Below are 20,415 nucleotides of genomic sequence, written 5' to 3'. Positions count from 1 at the left end.
AAATTTTTAAAATTTTTTAATTAAATTTTTTCATTTATTTTACATACTGACTAGTTTCCCCTCCCACCTCTCCTCCTGTTCCCTCTCCCTAACTCCCTTATTCACTGAGGAGGAAGAATATTTTTTAAAAATTGTCCCAAGTCATTGGTTACTTTTATCTTACTATAATAAAGAACCTAAGAAAGCAATTGTTCTTGTTTTATATTCTTTGAAATGCCTAAAAGTCACAGACAGAATAGGTCAAGGCCTGGATTGTTCATTAAAAAGGACCTCTTGTAAAACTGGAATCCAGTGGCAGCAAAAAGATTAAGTAGAGGCTCTGGAAACTGAAAATGCTGAGGTTTTAAGTATTGAAATTAATGAGCATTAAATGGGCCATCAGGAAGGAGAGTGACGGGCGAGTTGATTGTCATGCCGGAGCAGGATACAGAAGCTGTGCTCAACCAGAGAAGCTGTTTAGCAGGGATAAAGTGTAGCAAGTGAACTAGTTGAAAAGAAAGCCATTCTGAAGGTCAAGGATAAGTAAGTGTTGGTTGTTGCTGCCTCCACATGGATGGAGTTGAGTTTGAAACTAGATTCCTTGTCAAAGCTGAAATGTTTGTCTGAACTTGCCAGACATTTATCACCTCACATCTTATAACCATTGGGATCTTCAGTCTGTTTTCTCTAACTTAGATATCCCAGTGTTTGTTCTGTCGTACTGGGGCTCAGTTCCCTTCTCGTCGCTCTCAGTGGCCCCACATGCTTGTGACCAGTGGCCTTATCACAGTGAGCAGATGGTGAAATGAATAGAGCTGAGTTGGATAGGGATGCAGAGATTCCCTTCTCCAATATGAAACCCAAGTTTCCCCTTCACCTTCATCCTAACCATACCTAGAGGAATCCCCTTTTATGGGTTGGATTTTGGCTTCCCTGTCCTTCTCAAGTGACAGCCCTTGGCCTCTGACTTTTCTAAATTCTCAAGGTGAACACCAGAGACTTCTCTCCTTCCCCCACCCCTTAATTTCCCCGGATGGTCTACCAGTCCTGAAGAAACCTGCCTGCTTATTTTGCCAAGACATATTTTCTTCTTTAAATTTTTTTCTTTTGTTCAATTTTATTTTCCTATATGCCTCTAAACCATCTCTTTCCGCAGCTACTAGTACACAAGGAAATGGCGAGTTTCTCTGAGTTCTAGTCTGTTTGCCACTAGCGTGTGCTCTCTGCACTAGCATGTGCTCTCTGCACTGTGTGTGCTCTCTGCACTGTGTGTGCTCTCTGCACTAGTGTGTGCTCTCTGCACTAGTGTGTGCTCTCTGCACTAGCGTGTGCTCTCTGCACTGTGTGTGCTCTCTGCACTGTGTGTGCTCTGTGCACTAGCGTGTGCTCTCTGCACTGTGTGTGCTCTCTGCACTAGCATGTGCTCTCTGCACTGTGTGTGCTCTCTGCACTAGCGTGTGCTCTCTGCACTGTGTGTGCTCTCTGCACTAGCGTGTGCTCTCTGCACTAGCGTGTGCTCTCTGCACTAGCGTGTGCTCTGCCTCCACTTCCATGTACAAGACAATCCCTTCTAACACCTCTTGTTCACTCCCCCTCTTTCCTTGTGGTGCTTAATTTTCTGGTCTTTCCTTACCACCTGTCTTCTGGCCTTGAAAAATCTAGTTGTCGCTGGGCAGTGGTGGCGCACAGTGGTGGCGCACGCCTTTAATCCCAGCACTCGGGAGGCAGAGGCAGGTGGATCTCTGTGAGTTCGTGGCCAGCCTGATCTACAAGAGCTAGTTCTAGGACAGGCAGGGCTGCTATACAGAGAAACCCTGTCTCAAACAAACAAACAAAAAAATCTAGTTGTTTCTCTATTTGTATTGCTATAGACCATTGGGACTGAAATAGGCTACAAGGTGTAGGCAGTTCTAAACTGTAACTTCATTTTTATGTCACTAGAGCTTTCCATAATATCTCATTAAAATGTTTCCTAACATGTGCTAAGTGGAAAGCCCATGAGACCTCAACCCTACACAAAGAACTACATGCAAACCAGGAATGCCGAGAGTGGGAGAAATAATCTTCCCCAGGGAAGAGCACACCAGCTGATCACACGATACCAAATAGGCAGCTCTGAAAACATGCATGCAAGTAACATTATATAGACTGAACAGGTTATACTTAGGAATATATATGCATATACATATAATAAGGATCAGTGAAAAAAGAAGCCATAATTTTGAAGAAGAGCAAAGAAGAATATGTTTGGAGAAAGGAAATAGAAGGAAGAAATGATTATAACTATAATTTCAAAAAATAAAAGAAACAAAACTGTATGCAGGTGAAACACTCACTGCAAAGAACTGTATCCGGGTTTCCAAACTCAAGTTCAGTTGCTGCACCAGGAAGGCTGCCAGTCAGGGCGCAATTTAGAATTAAAAAGATGTTTCAATCACAAAGTAAAGTCTCTTTTTTTGTTCAAGCATATGAACCATGTATGCATTCAACATCTAGCATACAGTGTTTGCTCTCCAAGTAAATAGAAATTGTACTGCACTTTTTATGATATAGAACATGTAAAACTTATTTTTAAGATTTTTAATTAAAATATAATTACACCATTTCTTCCCTTTCCATTCCTCCCTCCAACTTCTCCTATATGATCCACTCATTCCTTCTCAAATCAATGGTATCCTTTTTCTTCGATTATTGTTGTTACAAGCACACACACACATGCACACGCACTTCATTATAACCCGCAGAGTCTATTTTGTGTTGCTTGTGTGAAAGTGGTCAGCCATGTAAGGTTTTTATTATTATTTTAAATCCTTGGTGACTATGAACATGACTTTAAAAATGTGGTTGAATATAAGAAAACCATATTATTTTATTGCTGATTTTGCATTTTGGATTGTAGGTCTTATCAGCTGCGGCGGCTGCTGGTGTATCTGTAGCCTTTGGGGCACCTATTGGTGGAGTATTGTTCAGTCTGGAAGAGGTAATGACTTCTGTTTGTAAAGCATGTATATGCCTTTGTATTAGAAATCATGACCAGTATTTATTTATGTTGCAATTCCTGAGTATCTGCCCAATGTGATCCTTCAGCATGTAACCAGAAATTTCTGGCAAGTTTTTATCCTTGAGTACAATGTCAGCAGCCCCAGCATTTGATTGGAAACGATTTTTGCATCCTGACTAAGTTTGTGTCTCACCTTCTGTCTTGCAGGTCAGCTACTATTTTCCCCTCAAAACACTATGGCGTTCATTCTTTGCTGCCCTCGTGGCAGCATTTACACTCCGGTCCATCAATCCATTTGGAAACAGCCGCTTAGTTCTATTTTATGTGGAGTTTCACACCCCATGGCATCTTTTTGAGCTTGTGCCATTCATTGTGCTAGGCATATTTGGTGGCCTTTGGGGAGCTCTATTTATCCGCACAAACATTGCCTGGTGTCGGAAGCGTAAAACCACACAACTGGGCAAGTATCCTGTCGTCGAGGTACTCATTGTGACAGCCATCACTGCCGTCTTGGCTTTCCCTAATGAATATACCCGGATGAGCACAAGTGAGCTCATTTCTGAGCTATTCAATGACTGTGGCCTTCTGGACTCCTCCAAGCTCTGTGATTATGAGAACCATTTCAACACAAGCAAAGGCGGTGAGCTGCCTGACAGACCTGCTGGTGCGGGAGTCTACAGTGCCATGTGGCAGCTGGCTTTGACGCTCATCCTGAAAATAGTCATTACCATATTCACCTTTGGCATGAAGGTGAGGAACCCTTTGGTGACTTCTGTGTGAATGTGCTGTGTGAATGTGGCCTTTGGCAGGCAAAATCAAAGTAGCCAACAATCTCAACAGCTTTCCTCAGAAACCTTTTTGCCCCCCAGTGTTTTCATGACTTGGTGGACAATGATAACTCTGTGTCTAATTGCTGATACCTGTATTTAGTCAAATGCAAGCCTCAGTAATGAGTTTGTAAAAGAAACATTGTCTCTTTTTCTGTGTACAAGCATTTTCCCCCACAAAAAGGAGAGTGAGAATTTTCTGCTAGAGCATTTAATAGTACAGTGCACAGGTAGTCCTTACAGCAGTGCTTCTCAACCTGTCGTTCGCCTCCCCTTGGACGGTACATGTTAGATATTTACATTACAATTCAGAACTGTAGCAAAATTACAGTTTGAACTAGCAACAAAAATAACTTTATGATTTGTGGAGTGGTCACCATAACATGAGGAAATGTATTAAAGGATCACAGTATTAGGAAGGTTGAGAACTAATGCCTTATAGGGTACATTTTAGAGTAATTAAAGAAGCACCATTTTAGCCTGAACTCCATAAGGTTACCAATGTTCTACCATCTTAAAAACATTTTAGTGTTTGACAACTTCATAGAGTTCAACCCAACACACAGCTAAATGATGGTTTTACAGTTAGTATTCCTGCTCACTTGGTAACAAGTAGAATCCACTTCACAGGTTAAGATTAAAATATTTCAACTATCAAAAACATATAGCACAGACCAGTGAGATGGCTCTGAAGATAGCAGTGCATGCCACCCAGCCTGTAGATTTGAATTCGTTTCCTAGAGCCTACATGGTAAAAGGCAAGAACTAACTCCTGAAAGTTGTCTTCTGGCCTCCACACATTACACACACACACACACACACACACACACACACACACACACACACACCACAATATGTATAAAAATAATCCAAGCACATTGTTACATAAAGAAAGAAGCTACAGAAATTGATTTCATACACTTAGAGAGTAGAATTATCTGAGGATTAAGTCTACTTCTCTCGATATCAAAGTAAAGCAACAATACCAATAATTTATTGTGTATTTCAAAAGAGGATTCCGGATGTTCCTAAGACAAAGTGTTCAGTGATAGATATGGTAATTATCCTGATTTGCCATTACATATTGTGTGCATATATCCTAATATCACGCTGTACTCAATAAATATGTACAATCATTGTTTCTTACTTAAAAGGGTGTCACTCTTTACCTTTAATATCTGTTACAATCTCCAAGTTTTAGACGAAACAGAACCAGAGAATTGGTTAAAGCATTGGTTTCCTCCACCCTAGGTTTTCTTCTCTTCAGCACCCTCATACCAATTGTTCCTGTTCTCCATGGAAAGACATTTGAGTCAGGGATAAGATGGAGACCCTGAAAAGTTTCTGGGTGCTTCTGGGGTTCATTTCAACATTGTTGTTTCATTGTTGTATTTGAAGGGAATCTTTAGATGCACAGAACACCAGCTTCCTTGCATTTCAATGTCAAATAGTATTGAAGAGCCATAAGCTGTTCTGATTCTGTCTACTATAATTTCCTTTCTTTCATATTATTAGTTCCTAGAAGTCAAGAAACAAGGCAGGAAGGTAGATGAATATTCCCTTTTTTGGTTAAGTATGCAGATATAGCCAGTATCTCCTTTAAAATTTTTATTTAATTTTCTGTTGTGTTGTTATAAGGTACATGGAAACTACTTCTGCCATCTTTTTTATTTGAATGATGAGTTAGGATGCAATATATAAGTGTCATTATGAACACTTTATTTAAGTCCTGGCACTAATATTCACTAACTCTTGACTTTAGGCAAATGACTTAACCTCTCTGAACCTTGGGGGTCTATCATTTGGGAATAATAAGGTCTAATTTCTGGGGTTATTATTGAACATCTATAAAAAATCTTATATGTAGGTCATCCAACATAAAACACAGTAGTCAACAAAGGGTAGATTGTTACTGATAAAATTTCAGAATTGGGGGAAATGTCTGCGTATATAAGAAATTCCATCTATTTTCCTTTTTCTTTGGGAAAGGCCTAATTTCTGCCTCCAGTTTTGTGTTGGTCTGGAGAGTTCAGGCTCTTGCCTGATGGACCCCCGAATCAGGGTAAGCTTCTTCGAAGTCATCCTTGCCTGCACGTCCCAGAGAACCTCTAGTCCCTGTAGTGTTACACAGATCTTTGCAGCCACTTGGTAGCATAGTGCATAGTTAAACTGTCGTTGGCCTGTTCGCTTCGCAGAGGGTCAGTCCTCTAGCCCTCCCATCTGCCAGGAACCACATCAGTCCACACTAAACACCTCTTCTTTCTCTTTGCAGATCCCTTCTGGTCTCTTTATCCCCAGCATGGCTGTTGGTGCTATAGCAGGCCGTCTTTTAGGAGTAGGAATGGAGCAACTGGCTTATTACCACCATGACTGGGGCATCTTCAATAGCTGGTGTAGTCAGGGAGCCGATTGCATCACACCTGGCCTTTATGCTATGGTTGGGGCTGCAGCCTGTTTAGGTAAGTAACATTTGCATTGACTTCAAAGAAGTCACCCTGCCAGTGACGTAAAATGAACAGTAATAAAGAATGCAGTGAACTGTAGAGTGGGGTTTTTTTCCATGATTATCCATTTTTTGTTGGTTAATGTTGGATAAAATGTCTATCTCCCAGACATTTTAAGAAAGGTAATTCTAATCTCTCACATAGGGGAAGTCATCAGAAATCTGACCATAACTAGCTGCATAAAAATGTGCATCACAGTATTATTTATAGGAACAAAAATTAGGCAGGCGTGGTAGCACGTGCTTGTAATCAGCCCTTGGGAGGCTAAGCAGGGAGAATCTCAAGTTTCGGGCCTGCCTAATGTACATAATAAGACCTCATCTGAAAAGCAGCCCAACCTAAATTTGAGCATTAAGGAAATCATGAAATAAATTGTGTTCCATCCATATATTACATTATACAGCCCTTAAACATGATGTGGTTATGTTAACATATTTGTGTGTGCAAATACATGATGCTCGGGATTGAAGCCAAGGCATGCTACTCGCTAGGCAAGCTCTGCACTACAGTCCGGTGGTGTATACATACCACTGAGCGATACTGCAATTCTTTGTTTCCCTTTTTATTTTAAGATCATATCTCACCAAGTTCTTCCTGCACTTGTGATCCTCTTGCCGCCACCATAGAATTACACCATAACTAGAATTACAGGCCTGGGCCACAAAGCCTCTGTTACGCTTAGCATCTTTCAATGTTACATTTAAAACTTCTTTCTTACATTTCTTTTGTGGCGGGAGAGGAGAAGCCTATGCCACGGCTTGTGTGTGAAGGTCAGAGGAAAACTTGCCAGATTCACGGCTCTCCTTTCACCAATGGAGTTCTGGATGATCAGACTTAGTTCATCAGACTTGGCAACAAGTAACCATCTTGCTGTCCCAACCCTTTAAATTTTTTGTCAATTTAATTTTAAATTGGTAATAATACCAAATATTCCAAACAAATAATAGGAGAAAAGTATGATAAGAAACTAACCATAATATGAGCTCACATATGTAAAAATAAATGTTTTCTATCAGAAAAAAACTTGAAAATTTTCTGTAATGAATGTATGTATATTGCATCTACGGTTAGGAGAAAAGTAAGTTTTTAACAACTAGAATGCTGTTTCTGATTTGTTATTTTGAGAAATTTAAGCCATGTCTCCTGTACAGTCTCACTTTAATGCAATCTGGAGTCTGCACAATTGTTGCTGAAACTGTGTTCTAGTGCATTTCCCAGTGAGACCCCACAGCAGGCGTGCAATTCTCCTGACTTCTCCGCTTTGATTCCCGTGTCTTTTTTCTTTGCAGGTGGGGTGACTAGGATGACTGTTTCTCTTGTTGTCATAATGTTTGAACTGACTGGTGGCCTGGAGTATATTGTGCCTCTGATGGCTGCAGCCATGACAAGCAAGTGGGTAGCAGATGCTCTCGGGCGAGAGGGCATTTATGATGCCCACATTCGTCTCAATGGATATCCCTTTCTCGAAGCCAAAGAAGAATTCGCTCATAAGACTCTGGCGATGGATGTGATGAAGCCCCGGAGAAATGACCCCTTGCTGACTGTCCTTACTCAGGACAGTATGACTGTGGAGGATGTGGAGACCATCATCAGCGAAACCACTTACAGCGGCTTCCCGGTGGTAGTCTCCCGGGAGTCACAAAGACTTGTAGGCTTTGTTCTTCGAAGAGATCTCATTATTTCAATTGGTAAGGATTTCAGAAAAGGAATAAAGGAACTTCTCAAGTGTGCATGAAATCGGAGAGACAAAGGGAGGTGGGCTTGGTTAAGGGACAGAATAGAGTTAGCTCTTTGTCTTTCAGTTTTTCATTTCCTTCCCTTTGCATAGAAAATGCTCGGAAGAAACAGGATGGGGTTGTGAGCACTTCCATCATTTATTTCACTGAGCACTCACCTCCAATGCCGCCATACACTCCTCCTACCCTGAAGCTTCGGAACATCCTGGATCTCAGCCCCTTCACTGTGACAGACCTTACGCCAATGGAGATCGTTGTGGATATCTTCCGCAAGCTGGGACTGCGCCAGTGCCTGGTGACACACAATGGGTGAGCCCCCTTGAAGAAGGGCAGTTAGGATGGTGGAAGAAACTGAATAGAGAGAGAAAGAGGAGAACCAAAATTTAAAGAAACACTTTTAGGCCTTTATTGCAGCTCCAAGAAGAAGGTAGACATGATTAAAGGGCCTTGTTTGAGAGGTGCTGTTGGAGGAGGCTGCTTCTTAGTTCCCTGCTGCCCAGACCTGAAATAATCACACAGAAACTGTATTAATTAAACATGGCTCGGCCTATTAGCTCAGGCTTCTTATTAACTAACTCTTACATCTTAAATTAATTCATTCTTATTATTTTGTATTTTACCATGAGATTCATGGTTTACTGGTAAGGTTCTGGGCCATCTGTTTCCTTCAGTGGCTACATGGCATCTCCTGACTCCAGCTACCTTTTCTCTCTCTATTTCTTCCAGCCTGGCTATATTCTGCCCTGCTATAGGCTGAGGCAGCTTCTTTATTAACCAATGGTAATAAAACATATTCATAGCATACATAGGAGAATCTCATATCTAGGTGAAAACTATTCGTTGTCCATTATCAGTAACTCAGTTTCTCATCTACCAAGAACGGAGCTGTGCTCTGCACAGGCATCGCTGAAATTGGAATGGTGTCGGAGATGTGCAGTGGTGTTTCCAGCCCTTGGACATACCTTCTAAGATCCCCACTGGAAGCCCAAAACTGTGGCTAGTAGTGAGCTTCACGTGTACTGTGTTTGTTACTGTAACTTCACATACCCATGAGGAAGCTTAGTTTGTAAGTCAGATGCAGCCAGAGAGTAAAAACAATAGACATGAAGTAGAACAATTATAATAACACAGTCATAAACGTTTGTGACTGTGAAGTTCCTCCTGCTTTTAAAGTCTCTTACTGTATTGTTCTAGACTTCAGTTGCCCTTGAGTTACCCAAGCCGTGGTTACAGAAGGCTGCTGACCCGCGTGGTAGCATGGAGCCGCAACCCCAGCACTTGGGTAGTAGAAGCAGGAGAATCAGTTGTTGAAGGCCAGCCTCAGCTATGGAGTGAGTTTAGGTCACCCTGGTCTACATGAGACTCCTGTCTCCAAAAGAAAGGAAGACTATTGTACTTGACACCTATAATCCCCTTGTTATTTGAGGACAAAGCACAAGTATCCAGTTTTCAGTGCGGTCTGCCTTACACAAAGGCCCCTGTTTCCATAGATGGTAGGTGGCTATAAATCACAAGTCTTTGAACCTCCAAGCCCAAGGCTCTTCCCTTCCTGGAATATATCTTGTCCAGTAAAGAAGCCCTGTTGTTGTTATTGGGAATGAGTGTAGGCTAAGGAGAAGGTTGGAGGCTTTTCTTGTTTTTAACACTCTATGTTAACCTAACAACTCTATAAGGACTCTTCCCGCTTCTAAATTTGGAAGTGGCACTATAAATAACATTCAAGAGCTAAGTTAGTAGTATGTAGACTTTCTTTAATAGGGAGGTGTGTGTTCAGCATTTCCGGAAACCCTAACTCATGTAAGAAATTATTCCATGAGATTCTGGGGAGACAGGAAGCTGAATAAAGCTTTCTGTGTCCTTGAGTAGTGAGTATGGTTCTAGGGAAGTCAGGAACACAGAAGTCAGCATAGGGCAAAAGTGAGACAAATAAGGACTATGGGAGAGCCTGCACAGAGCATGCCGTCACTGGCAGCAGGGCAGAGTCGCAACCGGTTCATAGGACCAGGGCTGTGGGGGAGGGTGGAGCATTGGAGCTGGACTGCAGTAAGTAGATGAGATACATAGGTTTGAAGAGGAATGTTGAAATCAGGGGAGATGTGGGAATGTGTTATGCATTTAGGGATGTATGCATTGCTCCATTTGTCGGCAATATATATGCATCTTACTGTTAGCTCATCATTCTCCAAGTGCAGATAGTGCTGAAGGCAAAGTTGAGAAGGATTAGGGAGGACAAGCATCACTTTTAGTTAAGAACACTATTTTCACTGTACATTTATTTTGGTTTTGTTCTGTGTGTTTTTCTTTCAGGCGCTTACTTGGAATCATTACCAAAAAGGATGTGTTAAAGCATATAGCACAGATGGCAAACCAAGATCCTGATTCCATTCTCTTCAACTAGAATCCCGGAGTTGTTTTGGATATAAAACAAGGACATTGCGGACCATGGATATATTTTATTAACTGGGTACCCAAAACACATTTCCCATATTTGGATGGTGAAGTCATATTAGTGTGTTGTCTGTTTCCTACAAGTTAACCAGTTGCACTACATAATTTCTGGGAATTAATCTCTCTAGGAGAAAATACAGTTAGGCTTATGGGATACTGCATTAGGAAGGGTTCATGAAAGAGTAAACAAGATTGCTATGGTTTAATTATGTTTGTTCTTTAAAATATTTTTTTAATTTAAAATTAATTGTTAGCCAATATGCAATCACTGAAAACTATGCAAGAAAAATTCCAACAATTCTGACATATAGCCTGCAGGAAACTCATGAAAAAATCATGTGTTGGGGGGGACTCTTAATTGTCATTGGTGGAAGATGAAGTGGGAACTAAGGGGCTTTGCCTTTCAAGCTACAGAAAGGAAAGCCAGAAGGAACTAGCAATGGCATTTTTTAGACTGTGAAGATTCAGTTAAATTCTTATTCCTGTTACAGTATTTAGCGTTATTAGTTTGTTACGTTTACCTTTTCATTAAAAGACAGTGCTGCTCTGGTTAATCTCCTCCAAGTGAAGTAGGGGGGTTGGCCTTTAGAGCCTGCTCGTCCTGATCTTTTGAAGTACACAAAGTTAAGTTACAGAGCTTTCTCCTTGGCTGCATAAAGGCTAATTTTCCAAATGGCAACGCCAGCTAGTAGACAAGGACTTTGTTAGGAATTTGTTAGTAGCTAGGAATTATTACTTCCGGTTTTCTTGAAATGAAGCTAAAGTTCTGAGCAAAGTTGGTGAGTGGGAATTTCACATTTTTGTGAAGTTCTAAGCACATCTCTTACCCAGTTGCCACCTTCATGGATGATGGCGTTTTAGGCTTCTGGAATAAGTAGGAACAGTATATGGAACTGAGTCTAGGCTGAACACTGCTAAAGCAGGGAAGATTCGGGGCTGCAGCAGCATCCCGATGCATTCCTTTGAAAAGACCACCAGTACTGACATAACTGGACACCTGTGTTCGCCCCAGTGTGGAATATGCAGAACAGGCCGTTGTTCCTGGGAGCATAGTGTAGGCTCGAGATCCTTCATGGATTGGTGGAACTGGAACAAGATCGGCAACTGCAGCTACCTTGAGGTACCGTCCTTAGAGATCTGAGCAAGCTGCAGAGCCGTCCTGGAACCTAGGTGGATGGATGAGGCCTGATGACACCTAAGGTGCTTGTACCCAGTTAACAAGGTGCCTGTCTCAATTTCCTACCACAGCCGCGGCAGTTTAAAAAAAAAACACATTGTAGAAGCACCTGGTGGAATTAAAGAGCCACCGCCAGCATTCCAACCACTCTTTCATTTTCTATTGTTTTCTCCATGTGCAATTACTCTCCCTCCATTCTGTTCGCCTTTCTTCTCAGCACCAAATCCTCTTTAGGATGGAGCAGTATGCTTAGCGAATCATTCCTAATAATGACAAAAATTAACAAGTAGGGCTAGTTAAATCGTAAGCCAAGGCCCGGTGGTCTCGCAGCACTTACACTAGAGGGATCACTTTTTTGTTTGCCGTGCGGCCCCATTGCTGCTGCCTCCGTTTCAGTCTCAGCTGCCCATGGCAATGAGGCCACGCTGTTGGGGAAGAGTTCAGCCTTGTTCATGTTACAAGTCTGTCCCTAATACCTCCTACTGTCCCTCTAGCTCAGAATCAGCAGCACTTGGCACATTCCTGTGTGTAACCCACCCCTCCCAAGCAACTCAGTGTACCTCATTTTAAAAGTTGTTGATCCCCAAGTCAAGGACTTTTTTTTAAATCCCCAATTCTTATCGTTCCCAGATCAGAAATGCCTGTATTATCCAGGGCTGAGTAGTCAAAGCGTATTTTGATTTTTATCTTGACTATATCAAGGTAGCCACCAGAGTTTCTCCTTTTAAATATATTGTTCTGGCATTTTAATGAGAAGGGGTACATGGTATCATAATCATGGCTCTGTGACTTTCTGTCTTATGCCTTCTATGCCACCATATTCTTTGTATCAGATGAGACTCTGCCTGGTGTATTACGTGGAGACCAGAATTCTTGTCTGTGTAGTTCAGGTTCAGTCAGTACCTATTTCATTAGTGATTTTTCCTCACTGAAGTTTGCAAAGCAAGAAACATTATTTCTGGTCTTTGATGGCAAGGAAATGTTTGGTCATGTCTCATAGAGCAGTGGTGACATGGATTGTATCTTGTTTGCCTTCTAGTTTTTTTCTTCCTTATACACAGACGAGCCAGTGTTAAGGTGCTACTTCAGAGACTAAATCTAAGAAATCAGATAACACTGTGCGAATGATATTGTCTAGATGCTAAGCACCAGTAGGCCCTCCAGATAATCAACAATATCCCTTTAATACCTCACTCCTTAGAAATACCATTCATTAACCTCAGTTTCTCAGGAATCCTTGCAGCTTGTATGCTAGAGATCGCTGTAGGGGGTGGTGTCCATTGTCTGTCCAATCCTAGGGTTTAGCTCAACGGTTGGCTCGTTCTTACTGGAGTACTCTACAAGATTGCTAGCCTGGCACCTGGACACACAGTGGTTCTTCTCTGGAGGTAAAGGGAGTTCTTCCTGTCATTGTCATTCCATTTCACCAATTAAATAATCCTAAAAACAAAACAAAAATGAAAATGGAAAAAAAAAACAAAGCCAATATAGGAAAGTCTGATAGTGGCCTCAAATGACTACATACCTCAATGGTAAAATACTGGATCATTTAAGATTTTAAAAGGAATTGAGACAAGTTTATTTTGGTACTGGAAAAGAAAATAGCCTGATATAAGGAAAGCGTTTACAGAAGAACACCAATAAATGCCTCAAGAGTGTGAATTTTCCAAGGAAATAGGCCTGAAGGAAATCTAGCCATGAAGGGAATTCATGGATCTGTAAAAGTCTAACTGCTATTTTTTTTTATCTGCACACCTTCAATGAAAAGAACTGAATGTAGTTAGAGAGAGAGTGTAGTGAGTTCAGTTAGAGAGAACAAGCGGGACTGGCAATGTGAAATAATAGCTGTTAAAGATCATGTCTACTTAAATTTGGTTAGAAGCAACCACATTGCTACACCCTCCCCTCTCTGGCCCCAGTGTCCTGGTGCAGCCCAGCTGCATCATGGAGCTGCTGTGGTCCACAGAACAGCACCTCTGGTGGATTAGTTGGAGTTGATAGTACTTTGAATTGGCCAGCTGGCAGAGCAGACAGTTAATTTGCTGGCTTAACTGTAAAGCAGGCCAATTGTTTTGGCACTAAAGTCTAACTCTGAACTCTTTGCAGGAAGAGCAGGGGCCTTTCTGACAGGCTCAGTCACTAAATGTGTGGGCTCGTCTTCACTGTTCTAAGATGTTAATCTTTGCAACCACCGCTCAGATTGTCTGGGTTCCTTTAGGGGGTGGGGGAGGCATTGAGAATGATGGCAGACCTGCTTACCAAAGTGTGTGTGTGGTGCCAGCTGGTATGAAGAAAGCCATCCCATGTCCCAGTGTCCGTGCATCTTGGCATAAGGTGGGCAGGAAAAGCTTAATTATGTGCCTCAAAGGGAGAGAAAGGCAAATCATCCTCAAGTCCAGGATTCCCAAGCTAGAGCCTCAAAGCACCATTGGGCTTCAGGACAGTCTAGTTTTGTGGGGAGGGTCAGCATAAGACATTGACTGAAGGAGGAGCATACTGTCTGAGGGTCTAGAGGACAAAGGTCCTACCATTTTTGTTTTAAGCCTCCCTACTGTGTCTCTCTTCTCTATTGAAAATAAGCTGTTTTCTCCCATTGCAGCTCAGAAGCTGTGTAAGGTTGGATATGAGTGGGCACAGCACGGTTGAGCAATTGCTGGGCTTTGGTTTTCAGTTCCAGCCATTTGTTCTAAGGAGAGAGGTTCTTGGAAAAATGTGTATTAGAAACTTTAAGCTACTCCCTATACATATGCTGGCCACATTCTCATTCCTAAGCATCTGCAGCTGGGCAAAGTTATGAAGAGAGGAAGGGAACAAAAGGAGTTTTTCCATGATGTTAATATGATTTTTGCCAAATCCTCCAAGAGGGATGTGATGTGTTTTCTTTCTTTGTTTGTTTCTTTCTTTCTTCCTTCCCTCCCTCCTTCCTTCTTTCTTTTTCTTTTTGCATGGGGCCTATCAGGTTGCCCAGCCCAACCTTACAGTCAAAAATTCCTACCTCTAAGTTGCTACCAAAGGGTCTTTGGCCTGTGTGTGCACACTTGTCAAGCGAAAGCCCTGACTAAAGTTTGGCCTTTCTGAGGAGAAACTATGATGGTACATAGAAGGCAGAAACACAGTTTGTCTCTGCCTCGCTTCTTTTGCTCCCCCTACCATGCATATCTTAAGTTCAAATCTCTCCCCATTTTTATGAGCATGTTGTTTGAATATGGACTTTGGTGGGTAGGGAGAATTTCATCCCGAGAATAAAGAACAGAAACTCCTCTGGATGAGGCCATTGGCAGTTTGCTCACTCCACAGTAGGGGGCCAAAGCCAGCAAGACTTACTGGGAGTGGCGAGGGCTTTAACTGTATTATGTATTAGTCCAAATGTGCTGGGATTTGGGGTAGTTTAGGATTTAGTGAGAAAAACGTCATTTAGTGAAGTGGGGAAGAAGGCAGGACCTCTGGTGGTTTTATTTCTTTTTTAATCAAAGCGGGAGTGTTCAGATTTGCTGTCGAGTAGAGGGGGTACCTCAGAATATATGATTCTTTTCCCTCCATTCACTTTCTTGCCTTTCACTTTTCTTGCTTCTCCATTGTCCTGCCTTTTTAGTACTCAGCTTTTTATATAAGTATTTACTTTGGTTTTTTACTATATATTTGGTCTTTTGTGACTGTGTGATGATTACATTGTATTTCATTCAAGGTAAAATTATATGTTTAATATTTTATTCTCTAAAATTGTCTTTTGAAGCTATGCTGCTATCCAGGTACAGGTCAGAAAGGAATTGGGCCTGACAGCTTCTTGGTCATGTCACCAAAGGGTGACTATAATGTCATGATGATGACTCTTCTATATTTGACCAAGGCCAGCCTCCTGTTTATACCTCTGCCCATTCATTTCTGGCCATGGGAAATATACCAGCTATTGGGTGAGCCATTGAAGCCAGGAGGACCAGAAGGGCCAGGATCCAGCCCATGGGCACCGTGGAAATTTCCCTGTAGGAAGCTCATTTGTTGGGCTGGCTTCAGTCGCAGTAGCCAAAGAAAATCTGTCTGACTGGACATTTTAATTCCTAAGAGTTGGTCAAAGTTCAGCTGAAGCTAATGCATAGATATCTCTAGTAGCTTGGCATCCAGAAATGAGCTTCAACCAAAGCTAATAAAGCCCGAGTTTCCACAGGAAGCTTGGTGCTGAGCAGTTCAGATCAGTCATTTATGAGAGTGTTGCCAACCCTTCAGCCATGCTTTTGTAGCTTTAGCCTCACCTGCTTATAGACACAGCCTGATCCAAAGCTGTGGCTTACTGCTCACTTTGTTCTGCTCCCTGGTCATGTGTAGTGACAGAGTGTTAAAAGGAAAACATGGATTGGGGAGTTAGGTGACCTGGTTTGTATTCCCTATGCTTCTACTAACTAGCCTCAAGATCTTAACCGCTCTGTGCCTCAGTGTTCCCATCTGCAAAATGGGGATAGTGTAAATTGCCCTACCTACCTCACAGGGTTGTTGTGAGGATAAACTGAGACAATGAATGGAAAGCACTTTGATAAGTAAGTGCTATGCAAATTGTAAGAAATGGAAACAATCATGTTCAAGGCAATGGAATGGACATTAGCAGAAAGGTTAATGGGATTGTCCAGCCCTTTCTCTGTGTGGCTTAAACCTAGGTTGCCATTGCTTTATACATTTTCACTTAGCACAGATTTGTAATTATGCATGTAATAAAGCACAGCCTTATTCAACTTGATTTGCATATGTTTTTAAAGACCCTGAACTTTTTGAGTGTTATTTTTTTTATTGCCAAAGAAAACATGAGGACAGGGTGTGGGGTTTATGGAATGGTTAAAAAACAACTGTGGGGCTGGAGAGACGGCTCAGTGTTTAAGAGCACTTGTTGCTTTTGCAGCGAACGCAGGTTCAATTCCCAGCACCCACATGGTGGCACACAGCCATCTGTAACTCCAGCTCCAGGGAATCTGATGATTTCTTCTGGCTTCCACAGACTCTAGGTGTACACACGATGCATATACATACATGCAGGCAAAGTATTCATAAAATAAGTCTAAAAAATTTAAAAGCAGCCGAAAACCACCACTATTGGGCTCACTTCTTTTAAAATGTTTGTGAAATACCAATTATTAACAGTTATAGATTCAGGGGTATACTCTCCTGCCCCCAGTTCTGGGGATGGAGTCAAAGGCCTTCCATACTCTTAGCAAAATTTCTACTATTGAGTTGTATCCCCAGCCTCAGTACCGATTTTTCAAGTAGAATTTATTTATTTTTATTTTACATACATTGTTGTTTTGCTTATATGTATGTCTGTGTGAGGGCGTCAGATTTTGGAGTTACAGACAGTTGTTAGCTGCTATGAAGGTGCTGGAAATTGAACCTGGGTCCTCTGGAAGAGCTTTCGGTGCTCTTAACTGCTGAGCCATCTCTCCTGCCCCTGATTTTTACTATAAGGAGACAAATGAGTACCTGATGTTTATGAGGCACTGCAGATCCCTGGATAGCCCATTTATTCTGGCAGCTTACATACTATTGTCTTGTACATTGATAATACTTCCCTAATGGCATGAGAATGAGCTAGAGGTGCATTTTCCTCTCTCAGTTCTTAATCGTGTAGGATGATAAACCTCGGCCAACTTATTGCCTACAGTTGCTTCAAATGAGGAGTAGGATGGGTGATTAAAACATCCTTCCAGTACTGGAAAGATGGCTCAGTATTTAAGAGCATGTGTTGCTCTTGAAAAAGACCTGGACTTGATTGTAATTCTGTTCCTAGCACCCACATCAGGGTGCTACCCTGCCACCTGTAACTCCAGCTCCAGGGAGATCCAGTGGCTCTGGTCTGCCTGTGCGCCAGCACTCATGTGCACAAACTCCAACACACACACACACAGACACAAGTTTAAAACTGAGTGCTTTTCGTGTTGAACAATGTTCCCCTGTGAATAGCAATCACCCTTCTCCGTAGCCTGTTTATGGTCTGTTGACACTGAAATGCCTTTGGTGAGGAGGACCCCTTTGGAGCAGCCATGCAAATGAAAGATGGGCAGAGCATGGAAAAGTGATTAGATACACAACCGTTATTGCCACACCTCTGTGAAGCCTGGGAAAGGAAGGGGGGCTATACTTTGCAGTATGGTTTTTCTCCTCTTTTCCTGCAGCTGACTCCTCCCCACTCCTTCCCTCTTTCTGCCAGACGCTACCTGTAAGACACTAGTTTACATGGGTCCCAGTTTTACTGTAAGAGTTTCTCTATGATGAGGCTGAGAGAAGGCTCAGCAGTTAAGAATAGACATTGCTATGGCAGAAGACATAAATTTGATTGACAGCACCAGAGTCAGTGTCTCAACCTCCTGTCGCTCCAGGTTCAGGGCATCCTGATGCTCTCTGGCTGCTACAGGTACATGCACAGTCTTAGCCAGTGTTCTGCTGTTGTGAAGAGACACCGTGGCCATGGCACCCCTTAGAAAAGAAAGCATTTCCACAGGAGCTTGCTTACTGTTTCAGAGGCCTAGTCCATTACCGTCATGTTGGGGAACATGGTGACACACAGGCCAACGTGGTGCTGGATAGGTAGCCAAGAGTTCTACATCCAGATCCACAGGCAGCAGGAAGAAGAGAGAACCACTGACCTAGCTTGGGCTTCTGAAAACCTCAAAGCCCAGCCCCAGTGACACATTTGCGCCACACCTCCTAATCCTCTCAAATAGTGCCAATCCCTGGTGACCAAGTATTCAAATATCTGAGCCTGTGGGGACCGTTCTCATCCAAACCACCACACTGCACTAATGTGACACATTCACACACAAGTAAAATATTCAAAATATTTTTCAAAAAGTTTCCCTGTGTTGATGTTTGAACATATCTGTACTGGTGTTGACATTTTGCCACTACCAAGAGCCTTGTTACCCTTGTTTTTACTTGGTGTCATTTCTGGGAGGACTTTTCTGCATCACAATAAGCCTTTGTAAGTCAGAAATTCTGGCCTGGTAAAATGGCTTGGTGGGCAAATCTGTCACCAAGCCTGAAGACCCAGCTTTAATCCTTTAGGACTCACATGGTAGAAAGAAAGAACTGATTCTGACAGGTTGTCCTCACTACATATGCGTGGGGCTGTGGTATGTGCATGCATGCATGCGTGCGCACACACACACACACACACACACACACACACACACACAATATTTTTAAGAACTTGAAGTCTCACCATTTTTTGTTTCATGATACAGGCTTCCACGTATCCCAGGCTGGCTTCAGACTTACACTTAGGCACGTGTGGCATTGAACTGATGCTCCTTAGTGTGGAAATTACAGGTGTACACTACTACATCCAACCGATAGTTTGCTTCCTGATATTATCAACTTAGCGGTCACACTTTCCATACTGCCACCATCCCTGCTTCGAAGATGATAACCTTTCAAGAAAAGGAACTGAGCCCGTAGGGCTGTTACTGTAGCACTCAGAGGGCTCATTGCCTGCTACGGGTATGCCCAGAGGAAAACCTGAGAATGGCCACCAGATGTCAGTACAATCATGGAGGTACCGATGTGCCTACTGTTTGTCGGGCAGTCACTGGAAGGGAGGCGGGTCAAGAAGCAATAATTCATATCTATAGTCGAGTTAAGGGACTACTAAGTTCAATCATAATTCTTGGTTTGTTAGACATTTTATTTAATATACATAATACAATTTATACTTATGAAAAGACTTAAGAGTCAGAAGTGGTGAAACATGCCTGTAATTCTAGCAGAGGATCTTGAGTTTAAGCCTAGCCTGGGCTACAAAGCAAGATTCTGTCTCCTGGGGTTGCCTATATCACTTCTATTACAACCTAGACAATTGAAAAGTGTTGTTTTTTAAGGGTTCGTATGCATGCATGTGCACATGTGTTTGTGTGTACATAGGCATTGTGTACAGATGTGAGCAAAGGCGTGCACAGGTCAGAAGAGTGTGCTGGGTCCCCTGAGACTGGAATTATATGGAGTTGGAAGCTGCCTGACATGGGTACTGGGAACCAAACTCCACTCCTCCGTAAGAGCAGAATATGCTCTTAACCACGAAGCCATCTCTCCAGCCCCTTTTGATGATGGGAGGACCTTGATAACTGCCAATGGGGCGAGAGGTATAGACCGAAACTATTCCAGGCAAACAGAAGCACGTTCACTATTCCCCAGGCCTCTTTAGCTCCTGACTCTCCTACTCTGGCTCCAGGTCACGCAAACGCCTTCCCTAGGGTCTCAGGTTCCACCTTTTCCTTGATCTCCTATGGATCTTCTGGACTCTCTTCCCTCACACTGAACATTCCCAATTGCCACTGGGTAAGAGATAAAAGAAGTATTGAAGCTTTGAGTTTATTCTCAAAAATTAAAGTCTCGCTGGATGTGGTGGTACATTCCTGTCATCAGGAAGCTGAATGAGGCAGGGGCACCAAGGGTTCCAGGCCAGTGTTTGGCTACATAGCAGAACCCTGTCTCATAGAAAAAAAAAACAGAACAAAGCACAACCTGATCATTGCCATCTTAGCATGACTTTTGTCTGTGGTGACGGATATGTTTTGCTCTTTTACTTATTCATTGGGTGATTTTATCTTGAACTTTGATCTCTATGGACCCCACTAACTACCTATAAAGTACGCGAGGGGCTGGTGAGATGGTTCAGAGGTTAAAAGCCCTTGCTGCTCTTGCAGATGACTCCAGTTTGTTTCCCAGCACCCTACTGGACAGCTCACAGGCACCTCTAACTTCAGCTTCA

General features: G+C 42.4%; 1 protein-coding gene across 3 annotated transcripts in view; it reads left to right on the top strand.

Moving 5' to 3' along the window:
- The window catches only part of Clcn5 (Cl-/H+ antiporter 5), a 163,073-nt gene extending 146,675 nt beyond the window's left edge, over positions 1-16,398 (top strand). For all 3 annotated transcript variants that reach the window (XM_048461309.3, XM_048461308.3, XM_048461310.3), the window contains 6 exons: positions 2,879-2,959; positions 3,188-3,730; positions 6,080-6,266; positions 7,601-7,999; positions 8,140-8,356; positions 10,355-16,398. In XM_048461309.3, the coding sequence (XP_048317266.1) occupies positions 2,879-2,959; positions 3,188-3,730; positions 6,080-6,266; positions 7,601-7,999; positions 8,140-8,356; positions 10,355-10,445 (1,518 nt within the window). In that variant the 3' untranslated portion in view covers positions 10,446-16,398. The remainder of the gene's footprint in view (positions 1-2,878; positions 2,960-3,187; positions 3,731-6,079; positions 6,267-7,600; positions 8,000-8,139; positions 8,357-10,354) is intronic.
- Positions 16,399-20,415: the final 4,017 nt, after the last annotated feature.

Source organism: Myodes glareolus, chromosome X, assembly GCF_982192425.1.
Source record: "Myodes glareolus chromosome X, mMyoGla1.1, whole genome shotgun sequence".
NCBI classification, from domain to species: domain Eukaryota; kingdom Metazoa; phylum Chordata; class Mammalia; order Rodentia; family Cricetidae; genus Myodes; species Myodes glareolus.
Note: the sequence above shows the minus strand (reverse complement) of the source record. Positions and strands in the feature narration are given on the sequence as shown.